The sequence below is a fragment of the Pezoporus flaviventris genome, unplaced genomic scaffold (assembly GCF_033815535.1).
Source record: "Pezoporus flaviventris isolate CSIRO_AGI_PZ_B2104156 unplaced genomic scaffold, CSIRO_AGI_Pfla_v1 ptg000007l, whole genome shotgun sequence".
Taxonomy (NCBI): Eukaryota; Metazoa; Chordata; class Aves; order Psittaciformes; family Psittacidae; genus Pezoporus; species Pezoporus flaviventris.
In genome coordinates this window covers 42706878-42720615 of record NW_026892555.1, presented here as the reverse complement: position 1 = coordinate 42720615, position 13738 = coordinate 42706878, and the positions used below count along the sequence as shown (strand labels likewise).

At 41.1% G+C, this 13738-nt stretch overlaps 1 protein-coding gene across 2 annotated transcripts in view; it reads left to right on the top strand.

Annotated features, from left to right (window-relative positions):
• The window catches only part of SPIDR (scaffold protein involved in DNA repair), a 204213-nt gene that overhangs the window by 58850 nt on the left and 131625 nt on the right, over nt 1–13738 (top strand). For both annotated transcript variants that reach the window (XM_061448525.1, XM_061448526.1), the window contains one exon: nt 1792–1892. In XM_061448525.1, the coding sequence (XP_061304509.1) occupies nt 1792–1892 (101 nt within the window). The remainder of the gene's footprint in view (nt 1–1791; nt 1893–13738) is intronic.

Here is a 13738-nt window from a genome sequence, read left to right as displayed (position 1 = left end):
AATGGTTCCCTGGCAAGAAGAGAAACTGGGTGGACGGTTTGCTGGAGTTTATAGAACTGTCTTGCTCCCAAGTGTTGCAATGCAGTAATGCCTGAGTGCCTAAGTTTTGGGGAAAATGTGGCTGGGCAGAGTGTTACCAGCACAGTAAGCTGTCCTGTACGAAGTTCAGTGCTTGACTGTGCTGCTCTTGGTACCAAAGCTTCCATTGCACTTGCCCGTATTAGTTGCCCCTGTGTCTTAAAGTCCATGTTAAAAGCAGGTTTAAGCAAGGTTCTTAAGCTTACCTGGAGGTTCACTGGAGCCCAAGGTTTCCCAAATATTTTTTGTTTTCTCCATAATGTAGCAGATTTTGTAGCTTAAGTGTGGGCTCTTTCTTTGGGGAGTTAGTGATTTTTTCCTCTTCTGAAAGAGTGAGAGTTTCTATCTTCCTTGCCTGAACCACACTAGCCATGGAAGAGATGCAGTAATGTAAACTACAAAACTTATATGGGTCATTCTGTGTCAAATGTGACTCTTGTATTTCAGAGTGCTTATTCATTGATCTTTACTCCTAAGATGCTTAGCCATGCCATCTAATAATTCTTGCGATAGTTATGAATTTGCCAAATATACAGGTGTTCATTAGAAATTCAGCTGAGACGGCTGTCAACTTTTCATATAACCTGTTGGCTTGTGTGCAGGTCTGTTAACCAAGAAGAGATTTTTATGTAGCCTACCTGAAATGCTGCTTAGCCTTTTTAGCTCCTTCTTGGTTTCCACAGGTGTGAATCCTTCCAGTTCCATGTTTGCACTATGAGCTTTACCAAGCTCTTTGACTTTTTTTGGCTTTTTTTTTTTAAATCAAAACTTTCTAAGAATGTGCACAAATTTCCATAAGGTGGTTGTATGTTATCTCTGTTGACTCCTAACCTAGTTTAACCCAAGGACACATTTCACCTTCGTAGAAATATTTATTGATACACTGGATAGTACTTGTTGTGGAAAAACTTGCACTATAAGGAAAGAATGAAGTAGGCTTTTATGCAAATAACTTCTTTGAAGACAAATTAAAATGTTCAAATACTCCTATAGTAGTCCAGAGCAATTTTGTAATAGCCCAGAGACAACTTCCAACACATTTGTCTTTTTGTTCTTCAAGTGAGAAATTATGTCTTCTGGCTTTGATTCTGGGGGTAGGAATTGCTTTAGTGTTACCTTAAATGTATTTGTGCTAGATGCCACTCCTCTGTTCCTCACCTTGGGAATGCTAAATTAATTTCATCTTGGAGAGTGTTCAGACCACTGAAACTGCACACTTGACCCAGCTTGTGAAATGAATCATAGGGTCAAGTATGGGTAAAAGAATATTCTTGTGATCACTCCTTGCCAACAGACAAACAAATCTGGGAGGGGAAAAAAACCCAACCTGTTATAACTGGTGGTTACACTGGTTTGTTTTGGATTCACAATTGACTGTAGGTTCTATTAGGATACATGCATAAGTGCAAGGAAAAGTTGGAAACCTTTTGTTACAGTCCTTGTGTTGGAGACAGGACTGAGAATGTGAAGATTTTGAACACCAAGATAGTGAAAATGTTTTAATGTGTGTATTGATGCTAAGTGTGTGTTTTATTGGGAATATACATATTGGAAAATCAAAAGTAGGAGAAGTAATCTGCAAAATGTAGTTTTACTGCATGTTTCTGTCTCTAAGGCTCAAAGCATACATATTCCATCTGTCCTACAGCTTGTCACTTGGCAAAACTGAATACTGATTCCTGGCAAACCTCAGTATTCCTTTATTCTTTGTAGGGGCGGACTAGCTGAGAGGTTATGTCAACTGCAGAACAGAGAAAGATCTGCCATTAGCTTTTGGAGGCATCAGTGTATTTCAGATGCTAAAATCCCCTCAGGTAAGAAATATTATACATATACTTCTGTGTGAAAGTATATACTTACATGGATATGTACATGGCCCACATACGGGTACAACTGAAGCTTGTATTATTTGTGGGATTTCCCTGACTTGAATTTAATAATCTGTTGATTGTCTTCTAAGACTATATTACATTTCAGCTAAATATGGTGGTTTATAATGTCTCAGTTATCAAAGTGTTTGAATGTAAATGTCAAAGAACTTGGTTTAAATACCCTCCATGCAGATTCTTCACAACTCCTTGATTTCCAGCATCACCTAAGGAAATGGTGTTTGCAGCAGACTGTTGGACATTCAAGGTTTAATTTATGGGTGTACAGATGGTTTTTTTTTGCTCCTGCTAACTTTTTCTTTATAACCACCTTTTTCCTTGTTATCTTTGAAGTCAGCTGTATCCATGGATAAGTGCTGAAATTGTGAATGACAGCAAACAGGGACAAATGAGCATGAAGCATAACTACAGTAAGGCACCTCACTAAAAAAGAAATAGTGGGAGTTTTGTGAAGTAGTTACAAGTGACTGATAGCACCAGTTACTTTCAGTAGTATTTCTTGAGAGATAATGGATTCATAGAGCTAAAGTGTAAAGAAATGGTTAGGGTTTTTTATCAGTTTATGTATGTGTAACTGTAGGCTACAAAATTTCAGGCATTTATTCTGCATTAAGCCAACTACTTGTTTCTGAGCACATACTAACTTCCATTTATTTTTCAGGAAGTCCTCTGGTAGTAATTTGAAAACATACGGACGAGGGAATCTATCACTTGCCTTGAGAGTGTCCTTAATTCCACTCCCAAATTTTTAAAAGTGGGCTTTCTTCCAAATCTGAGTTTGTCTGGCTTCAGTTCCCCTCCTTTGTTTCTTGTAAAGCCTTTCTCCATTACATTAAAGAGCTCTTCAGTATGTGGCATATTCCCTCTCTGGCACTTGCATAGCAAAATCATGCTGCCTCACAACTTTCATAACCTAAACAGTCTGAGCTCTTTAATGCTCTCTAAAGCATTTTTACCAGTCTTTGAGTGGTCTGCATGGCTTTTTACTGCACCCTCTCAAACTTTTCAGCATGGGCATAAGAACAAGAATGGTTACTCTGTATGTATTCTTCTGGGTTTAGTCTCATCAAAACCACTGGCCAGGTCCAGTTCATTATTCTGCCTCCTGTATGCTCAAGACCTGTAATGAGTGTTTGAGTCTGGTTGTGCTTTAGTCACAGCACTATGCTGGGACTTCACATTGAATTGATTGTCCAATATGATTTCATAACTTCTGTAGCTGTTGTTTTCTGAGATCCAGTTTCCACTCCACAGCTACTCTTTGTATTTCTTGTACCTAAACACAAGGAAGTATTTGTGCAGATATGCTGCATTTGAGTATGCCCAAGTAACCATGCAGTTCAGATCATTGTGTATGTCAAGCCTGTCCTCCTTTAGTCACAAATTTGCTTGAAACTGTGTTACCCACACAGTTTTTTATTGTGTTTTTAACTTGTTTTTATGCCATTGATGAAACCATTTAATAGCATGAGTGTTTACTTTTAAATCCTGCTGGAACTGCTCCCACTCAGTTATGACTGTCCACTGATAAAAACCTCTAACTGTAATTCACAAAGTTCTCTGAAAGTAATATATATAATTTCTTTTTGCATTCCACTTAAAAGGGTTTGTTACTGATAGTGAAGATGGTTGTCTTTTCATAAGAAGGTTGTATGATTTTAAGTCACATTCAAGCTGTTGGCTAAAGCTAGTCTCACAGTCTCTCACTGGAGCTTTAGAGTGGCCACTTGCATGCTTACGTATTCAAAATGCCACCCATGTGGAATGGCACATTATATTTCTGACCTTAATTCCTTACTTATTTTTCCAGTCACTTTGCCTAGATCTGATGTCAAGCTAGATGTTTTCCAGTTATTGTAGGTCACTTTGTTTGCCCTTCCTGAATAGTAGCACAATATCATCATCCTTTTAGTCTTCTGGAATTTTGCCGGTACTTGAAGACTTACTAGAAAGTAACATCAGGGAACCAGAAATGTCTTTAGCCAACTCTTTTCTGAACTGCTATATTGTAAATTCTACAGGAATGCTGACTTAAAACCAGTCAAGCCTTCTGCATGCTCTTATCCTCCACCTGAGTTACTAAAGAATATGAGGGTACTTTATCATTCTTACGTGGTATGAGAACATCCTCTTGCTTCCTCTGAAATATGGAACACAAATTGATCCTGGATAGGTCAGTCTTTTTAATAAAATGAAATTTTTAGTATGGTCTATAGTAGTGGACCCGCAACATTGCTAATACACTAATATTCTTTCCGTCTTAGCCACACATGTCATTACAACACCTTGTGCTTGGCTACTCACCATTTTGTTAGACTTAAACTCCTAGGCTGAAATATTCCATGCTAAACATCTGCCCCTGGCTGAATTCCTTCCTTTGATTATTCTTTCAGAAAATGAGTCAGAATTTGTTAGCATTTTATGAGAAAAAAGGCTATGGGAAAATACCTTGCTCTGTTCCAAAAGACATTTAAAAAATTCTGATGAGTCTCTTCAAGATGATTTAGTTTTGGCAGAAGATGAACCATTTCTGGGATATGCCTTTTGTCATCAGGGTTAAAATCTACAAGAACTTGAGCAAGTCAGAAGTCTTTTAACACAAACTACTGTTTCATTTACCCTGTGAGCATTTGCTGAAATATCTGAAAGATGCTGAACACGCCATAACTTAGGAATACACTTCAACTTCACAGCCTAAATTTCACTTCCAATTCCCAAGCCTTATTCCAAAACATGAAGATGATAAAACAATCATTAAAGTAATTGTGATAATATTTGGGGGATATTTTTTCCCCTAGGGTAAAATCTATCTTTGATGCTTTTGTTGTTAGAATGGCCATACTCTTTCACGTCACCAAAATAAAATTGGTGTTTGGTTTGGAAAATGACAGAATGGTTGAAACAACCTTCTTATTGCTTCTAGTCTGAAATGTGAAGTGTCAGTACAGCCAATACATACCACTTTCATCTTTTATCTTCTTAGAGCCATACTAAGGGTGTCTCACTAATCTGAGATTCTTCTTGGATATTGTTTCCCCTCTGCTTTGCCCAGTAATATTTCTAACCCATATTGTTTCCAGGTCTGTTTCTGTTTGGGCAAAAAAAGTAAAGGAAAGAACTTCCCAAATGACAAACTTCCCAAAGGACAAACTTAAATGAATTATCAAAGGAGCCTGAAGATTCATGTGAAGGATTGAAGTAACTTAGTTGCTGGAAGAGCTGTCACACCATTTTGGATATCCTGTAGACATGCAGACAATAAGTTCATTGCCAAGGCAAAGGGGAGCAATTTCAAATAAGATCAGTTTGAAGTCCTTCTTCCATTTGCGATTTAAGGAAAAATGTTTGCAGAAACGTGGGTTGTTCGCCCTTTAGGCATTTCATGTTACAGAATTTTATGCCTTTGTTGTGCTGTTGTTTACTTTTGTGTTGTCTCAACGGCCATGTTATCCAAACCCCCCTTGCTTTGGCTTTGTTTTTTAAAAATTCCTCTCTGATTGCTCCCCTGACCCCTTTCTGTAAGTAACCATTGTGGTTTGGCTGCTTCTTGGTCACTGGGATGAATCACTACCCCAGAAAAGAGCACCTCCTTTCAGCACGCTCTTTCTGGCTTTTATACAGTGCATGGGGGTCTCACTTTTGGCTGATTTACTCCACAGGGCAGAAGAGAGCCTTGTGCTTCCTCCATCTTGACAATTTTGGGTTAAAATTCCTTTTGGCAGCCTGACCCTGTGTTGGGATAGGCACTCAGTAAGGATGTGTGTTTTTGCAAGGTGATTGGTAGTTCCACTTCTGTAATCAAGCTAAACATGTCCAACAGGCCTGAAAAGAGAGAAGACCAAAGCTTGTGTATGCTACGCGGTGTTGGTTGCTGTGGCTTAGTTCTAACAGAGATGGGCGTCGGGCTCTTTGCCACAAATCCAGAATTTTTTCTTTTCTTCACAAGATGTAAAAGGGAGGCTGAGAAGCGTGCAGGCACCATAACAGCAAGTCTCTAGTCAGTCAAGCTGAGAGACTACTATGTGCAAGGGCTTTTAGGCCATTTGCAAGCTTTTTTTCTGTATGTAGTGCTGCAACTTCCCCGTGAAATTTCCTGTTTGGGCAAAGAGGAGATCTGGATAGTTGAGAGAGAGAGAGAGAAGGGTGGGGGGAAAAATGAAAACCCAAACCTTTTCCTGTCAACATTTGCCAGTTGTATGGGGATTGTGTGAAAAATAGTGCTTTTCTGAGTTGCATTCAGGCAACTTTTCCTGTCGATAGGAGAGGACACTAACAGTATTTGAAGCAAATTCATGTAGATTACTTCTGTAACTTCTGAAATTTTGTTTTCAATACATTTTCCATTGCTTTTCTTTTCCTTGCAGCTCTTTACCTAAAATGCAGAAGCATATTATTCTGTAGGATTTGTAATCTTATACAAGGATATTCAAGATTTGTTGGCCTAAGATTAAGATTTGAGATTGGATTACAAGTGAATTTGAGTAATAAACTGATAATAAACCCAAACCATTGATGTTTCCTTCCAAAATACTCCTTCCTCTTAGGGGAAAGTGACCTTCAAGGGAGAATAGTTGTTCAGTTTGCTGAGGCAAGTGGAACACACACGTGAGGGGAGGAGGGTGAAGCCCTGGAGATGAGCACAGGGCTTCACACGCAACACCACATTTTGAGGAAGGCTGAATGGTTTACAGAAGAGGACATAAACAATGACTTCCCTCACTTCCAGTTTCAGTGACTAGTTGAGGTGATGAGAAGAAAGGATTTTAGCAGCTTGAATACCATGAGGCTTGCACAAAGAATTATCTCTGTGGATGAAGAAAACAAGGGTAGTCCCTTCACAGGGTTTCATTTTACCATGCAAAATTCTTCTAAAAACACAAAAACCTGAGCTGTGCCAGTTGTTGCTTATTTTCTTAGCTCTTGATAGTTTACTGCTTTAAAGTTAATGCTATAAATTAGAGAGATGGCAAGTCAACAAATCTGTATTTCTGGGTTTTTTTGCTAGCCAACTGTCTGAACTTGTTGCAGCATTGGGAAAGAAAGAAAAAAACCAATGTAAACTTGTCTTTTTAAAACAAGAATTTTTTGTATTGTTCTTGTTTTCTTATGAGAAACAATAATGGCATGCACACTTCAAGTAGCTTACATATGCTCCTATAAAGAATGTGTAATGTTTAAAGCACAGCCAAATTCAGCAGCCTTTTTATAATGAATATAGATGTGGCAAAAAAGCCATCATGCTTGCAAGACTTGGTGTGTTTTTGAGGAAAAAAATCTTTTCAAAGGGCTTCAGAAGTTACCAGCTCAGGAAGAATAATGATATGTATAAATCAGAATAGCAACCAGATGTGTTCGTACAGGCTATGAAAAAGTTGGAATCTCCACCTGGAGATTGACACTGGATTGCAAGGGTCTACCTGAGCATGCAGATCTGCTGAGCTGATCGGCATGGAGGTGCACTGGCTACCCCAGCTGAAACATTCCAATCATGCACAGCGTGGTAAAATTACCATCTACCCTGGCTACCTCTTCACAATCTGGGAGTCATGTACACAAGTTTGCTGTCCTGAAGCACCTTTCTTCATCCTGTAGGCCTCATAGGGTCTGACTGCTGGAGTTCCATCATCTGTCTCTAGAGAGAGTCTGTTCCATTTGAGAGCTTTCTGTTCAAGGCTACAGTGTTTCTGGAACACTTGAACAGTAACATTTTAACAAAATTCACTTCAGTGACTTGAAACTGCATGTAGTCTTACCGATATCAACATCTGATGCTTTTCCGTACGTAAGTTCCATGGATCCTCTCCTTCCAGTGTGTTCAGCTTCCTGTCACTGTGTAGCAAGCGAAACATAAAATACGCAGTCCCTAAGAGATCATAATTTCTATATTTTTCTTCTCATTTGTCTTCCTTATTGGTAGTTACGAAGTTATTAAAACAAACTTTAGAGTTGTATTTCAGGCACTGAAGCCAGAATGTCTGAACATTTGTTTTTTTAAATTGTGCCCCTCAATGTTTTTCCTTTTCTTCTCTCCCGCCTGCTTTTTGCTTGTTAAGAGTCAAAGCAGACTGGCTTTCTTCTTAGCTTCCCTCTAGAGCTGCCCTTGGCATGGCCAGTGCGTCATCTGTGACCGTGTACATTCAGTGTTGATGTGGCTTAAATATATGCATCTGTTGTGGAGCCACTTTGTTTGCTCTGAAGATTAAGGGCCGTCACTCTGCCAGAGACTGTAGGTTCAAGATCTCAGGATCCATGACCTCCAAAGGAATGGGGAACTCCTTTGGTTTTCTTTTCTTTTAATTTTTAACTCTCCTGGAATTCAAAGTAATGCAGAACATCTGCAAAGTACCGCGTCAAAACATGTTTTGATGTCATGGTATACGACATAGTGTATGACTGAAGGCCAGCATCACCCTATGTACTGAAATAATAAGCAGAAATGAAAGGATCTAACAAGGAAAATGCATTCAGTGTGAAATTTGTTTGTTCATCTCCCATGTGCTTGAAATATCTTGCAGCTTAATTGAGCTACTTCATGTCCACGTTGCAAACTGGAGTGAGAGACCAACAGCCCAGAGGTCACGTGGAAGTAAATAATCAACTGTGATGTAAGAGCAGACCTACTTAGGTGCTCAACCCAAAGGTTCCTCTAGCTTAGAATCCTGTTCCTAGAAGTAGCAAGAGCTACCAAAGTGACTAGGAAAAATTCTAACAGGGTTAACACTTGATAATATTTCACTAAAATATTCTCTAAACTCTCCTGACCATCCCTGACTCGGGGACTTTCTGAACCAGAACTAGTGTCTGTGTTCTTAGAACTTCTGAATAACTTTTTTCCTCCTGCTTACTGGTTGTTTTACTGAACCCACACACTATAGAACTGTTTTGATCTCACAATTATAAAGCATCAGGCTTTTTTGGAAATCATGCCCAGGTTTGTTCGATTTACCACTGCTGCCAAACAGACCTTTCCCTGTGCTTTCAAAGTTTCTGCTAAAAGTAGCAGTGAGAGGATGATGTCCCATTTGCCTAGGTTTGAATCAGGATTTCTTCATCTACCTCTCAGAAGCCTGAAGATATGGCTTCTGGGTATGATGGTGGGGTGATGCTGAATCTGCCTGTCTAGCCTCCTTATGGCAGGGCTGCTGTGGATGGCTTTTGGCAGAGTTTGTTTCGTGTCAATCATAAAGAGGCTTCACCAGAGATACTTTCCTGCTTAAATGGCTTATTCTTGCCACCAGTCAGTATTTCCTGCTGCTTTCCCTCATTCTGGACCGCTCGTGAGTTCTGGAGAAACTAATTTCTTTGATCATAGTCCATCTAGCAATGATTTCTGTCTGATGCCTTCCAGCGGATGGCACTTACTAAAGCAGCGTTCTGCAAAGGGCTGATGTGACCTTTATGGGTGGAAACTAACCCAGCTCATCACGGGTATCTGATTTTTCTTGTACTCCATCTCTTCTGTGACCAACATTTTGAATCACTAGTAGCCAGCATGTTACTGTGCGAAGGCTTTTTCTTCTTACATAAAATTCTGTTAGAAGTGAGGGAGCATAACAGGCCCTGGTGGCTGATTTCCCCTTCTTTTAAATGGCGCACTTTAGAGGAGGCATGTTGTACATCCCAAGTATGTCTTCAGAATTCACACTCAACCATATTTATGAGAGCCTTTCTGTTTCTCTTTGTGGCACCTCGAGCCTTGTGCATCAGAGATTGAATTTATACTTCATGCCCCTGGGATGAATAAGCTTTCTGTGTTCATGAGGCCAGATCTTTCAAATGGTCCTTGTGCCTGTGTCAGTGGATGTTTTCTGTAACTTCCCAGCTGACTCTGTGTGAAGGTGCTGGAAGGGGCAGCTGTTCCAGGACCACAGAGCTGCAGCAGCCCTCTGTCACCAGAAGCTCAGAGTGCCCAGGGCTTTGCTGAGAAATGCACCTATGTCTGACACTCACCAGGCAGCTATCCAGGTTTCCATCTTTATCTCCCTCAAGCACTGCTGCAGAGGCATCTGGCACCAAAGAAGTGTAGTCCTCAAATTGCTGTTTGAGTGGAGGATTGCTGAACACATACAGGCAGCTGTATGCCTACTGTGAGTGTGCATGTGAACTTGTCTTTCAGTGGGAGAAGAAAGGTTATCTTCAAGTAAGTAAACTGAAGGTTTTTTAAAATGAGCATTCCATAGGTACCTGCATTTCATACTCTTTCTCAGGGTCCCTGCACTATATTGCATTATGCCTAGAGACAGTGGTTGAAAGATAACACTAGGTATGCTGTGACTCATGTTTTCATTACTGTAGTGTGGTGTTTATCCATTATGGACACTGAAGATCAAAAAAGATGAAAGAATTTGGCCAAGACTTGTAGAACATGTACATCGATGGTATCAAATGTGCCTGTGGACAATGCACCTTGAACAGCTGGTATCTCTGTTCAGTGACTTCATCTTGTGTGTTCTTCCTGCATGCTGAAGGAGCTTCAAAGGACAGTCCAGCCTGCGCATGGTAGAAGAAAAGAAGTAACTGGATACTGTTTGAAACTGGCTTAATCCAGGCTGGTTGGGCTGTCACTGAAAAGAACCATCTTCCCTCAGCCCTTTCCTGCCCCACCTCCACTCTTTCCATCACTTCTTCCTTCTTCTCCCTAGTATCTGCTCATGTGCTTTGGTGGCCTTGCAGTTAGCTGGATTAGCTCATGAATTTTGTTAAAAACAAACCCTGAAGAAAGAAATTAATGAGTCATCTAGACAGCAGAATAGGAAATAAAATAATAATATGCAGTGTAGGAATGGGCAGGATTGCAGCACAGTTATTGCTTCCTCCTTTTTTAATTCATTTGAGAAATCATGGCAGTCAGGTGAAGGTCCCGACGACTGGAAAAAGGGAAATATAACCCCCATTTTCAAGAAGGGGAAGATGGATGACCCAGGGAATTACAGACCACTCAGTCTCACCTCTGTGCCTGGCAAAATCTTGGAGCAGATTCTCCTGGAAGGCATGCTAAGGCACATGAAAATCAACAAGGTGCTTGGTGACAGCCAGCATGGCTTCACTAAGGGGAAATCCTGCCTAACCAATCTGGTGGCCTTCTATGATGGGGCTACAGAACTGATGGACGGGGTAGAGCAGTTGATGTCATCTACCTGGACTTGTGTAAAGCGTTCAACACTGTCCCACACGACATCCTTGTCTCTAAATTGGAGAGACATCAATTTGATGGATGGACCACTCGGTGGATAAAGAGCTGGCTGGATGGCCGCACGCAAAGAGTTGTGGTTAATGGCTCAGTGTCCGGCTGGAGACCAGTAACGAGTGGTGTCCCTCAGGGATTGGTGTTGGGACCGGTCTTGTTTAACATCTTTGTCACTGACATGGACAGTGGGATTGAGTGCGCCCTCAGCAAGTTTGCCGATGACACCAAGCTGTGTGGTTCGGTTGATACCCTGGAGGGAAGGAATGCCATCCAGAGGGACCTTGACATGCTTGTGAGGTGGGCTGATGCCAACCTCATGAAGTTTAACCATGCCAAGTGCAAGGTCCTACACCTGGGTTGGAGCAGTCCCAGGCACAGCTACAGGTTGGGCAGAGAAAAGATTCAGAGCAGCCCTGCGGAGAAGGACTTGGGGGTGTTGGTTGATGAGAAAGTGAACATGAGCCGGCTTCAGTGTGCGTTTGCAGCCCAGAAAGCCAACCGTATCCTGGGCTGCATCAAAAGGAGCATGACCAGCAGGTTGAAGGAGGTGATCCTGCCCCTCTGCTCTCATGAGACCTCACCTGGAGTCTTGTGTGCAGTTCTGGTGTCCTCAACATAAAAAGGACATGGAACTGTTGGAACAAGTCCAGAGAAGGGCCACGAGGATGATCAGGGGACTGGAGCACCTCCCGTATGAAGACAGGCTGAGGAAGTTGGGGCTGTTCAGCCTGGAGAAGAGAAGGCTGCATGGAGACCTCATAGCAGCCTTCCAGTATCTGAAGGGAGCCTATAGGGATGCTGGGGAGGGACTCTTCATTAGGGACTGTAGTGACAGGACAAGGGGTAACGGGTTAAAACTTAAGCAGGGGAAGTTTAGATTGGATATAAGGAAGAAGTTCTTTCCTGTTAGGGTGGTGAGGCACTGGAATAGGTTGCCCAGGGAGGTTGTGAATGCTCCATCCCCAGCAGTGAAGACCAGGTTGGACGAGGCCTTGGGTGATATGGTTTAGCGTAAGGTGTCCCTGCCCACGGCAGGGAGGTTGGAACTAGATGATCTTAAGGTCCTTTCCAACCCTAACTATTCTATGATTCTATATTGTATTCTTCCTTGTTTAAGATTACTAGGCCTTGCCATGAAACCTGCACCTCTGCAGGTTTGAATTTCTTGGGCTGTGATTCTGCTTTGCAAGTAAAATTAAATGAATGAGGACTTCAGCAAGTGAGAACTTCTGTGAATTATCCAAGCTGAAAGAGAACACTGCAACACCTTAAAGAGAGCTTTTCACGTGGATGAACAAACAAGTAAACTTTTCTGGAAACTAGAAATTGCAGTGAGCCAGCCCATCTCCTCACCCATAAATTCTCCCTTCACTGTGCCGCCACATATGTTTGATTTATTTTTGATTGACATAACAATACAAGAGCCAAATGAATTGAAAATGAAGCTGCGTTCTGAACTTTGATGTTTCATCGTGTGCCAGGAATCCAAAGTGCTTTGCCATGTTGTTTGAGAGAGGATTCTATCAGCAGCAGTAGTAATAATTTTGAAGTAATTAAATTAAACTATCTCTGTGCATCTAAATAAACAAATAGATTGTGGTTCTGTAGAATGTGCATGTGTGCCAAGTGTGAGACTTGGCTAGTTGCTGAAATTGAGCTGCTTTTAATGTAGAAGCATTCATCTTCATCTAGTATCAGGTCCAAGTGTTTGAAACAACTTTAAGACTGGCTTGCAAGAAACTCTGGTACCTTGATAGGGTTTTTTCCTCCAGTGTCTTTTAGAAGCTTTAATATAGGTATAGTTTTTAATTTACCCAGTATTTTAAACTGGTTTATAGTCAGAGGTATTTAAAAGAAAAATGTTACTAGGTTGTCCTTCATTGTCTTCAATCTGCTTTATCAGCTGAGTAACACATACGCTGCTGACCAGTAAGAATTGTCATCAATTTCTGCACATACAAAAAGCATAGTTTGGAAGTTATGAACAGTCTCTCACAGGCTGTCTTAATACTTTTTTTTTTTTAAATAAATGTTGGTGTGTTTCAAAATTGAAGTTTATAATTTTTTTGGTGACTTGGTTTTTAAAGCAAATGGAAGTGCACATTGTGCAGTATGTCTAGAGGGGAGAGGTAACTGCTCAGTTACTTTGAAGGCTGAGAATTTTTGTGGTTGGGAGAATTTGTTTATGCATGCCAGATGACTTGGGGTTGACAGAGGACCACAACTGCAGCTAGTCAGGCAAAACAGAATTCCAAGTGTGAATATTCTAAGTCCTTGCCTTTAGGCATAGAAAACTAGCCCACGCTCACACTTAGCAGAAGTGATTCTGCTAAGTTTGCACATAAGCAGACCTTAATGCAGTGCAGTATTTGGAGTAGCACTGCAGTGTTACAGCTTTCCCTGAGACAGTGATGGGGTGAGGAGTAATAGCAGTGGCAACCATCTCTCTTCATCGCCCAGCCTCAAAAAACCTGGCAGAAAGGACCACTTCCACTCTTGCTTCTCAGATCTGGAAAAGGAGGTCCAGCTTTAATGGCCTGGACAGAAATGGCTGATGTACATCACATGGGGTACTTTTGGTTGG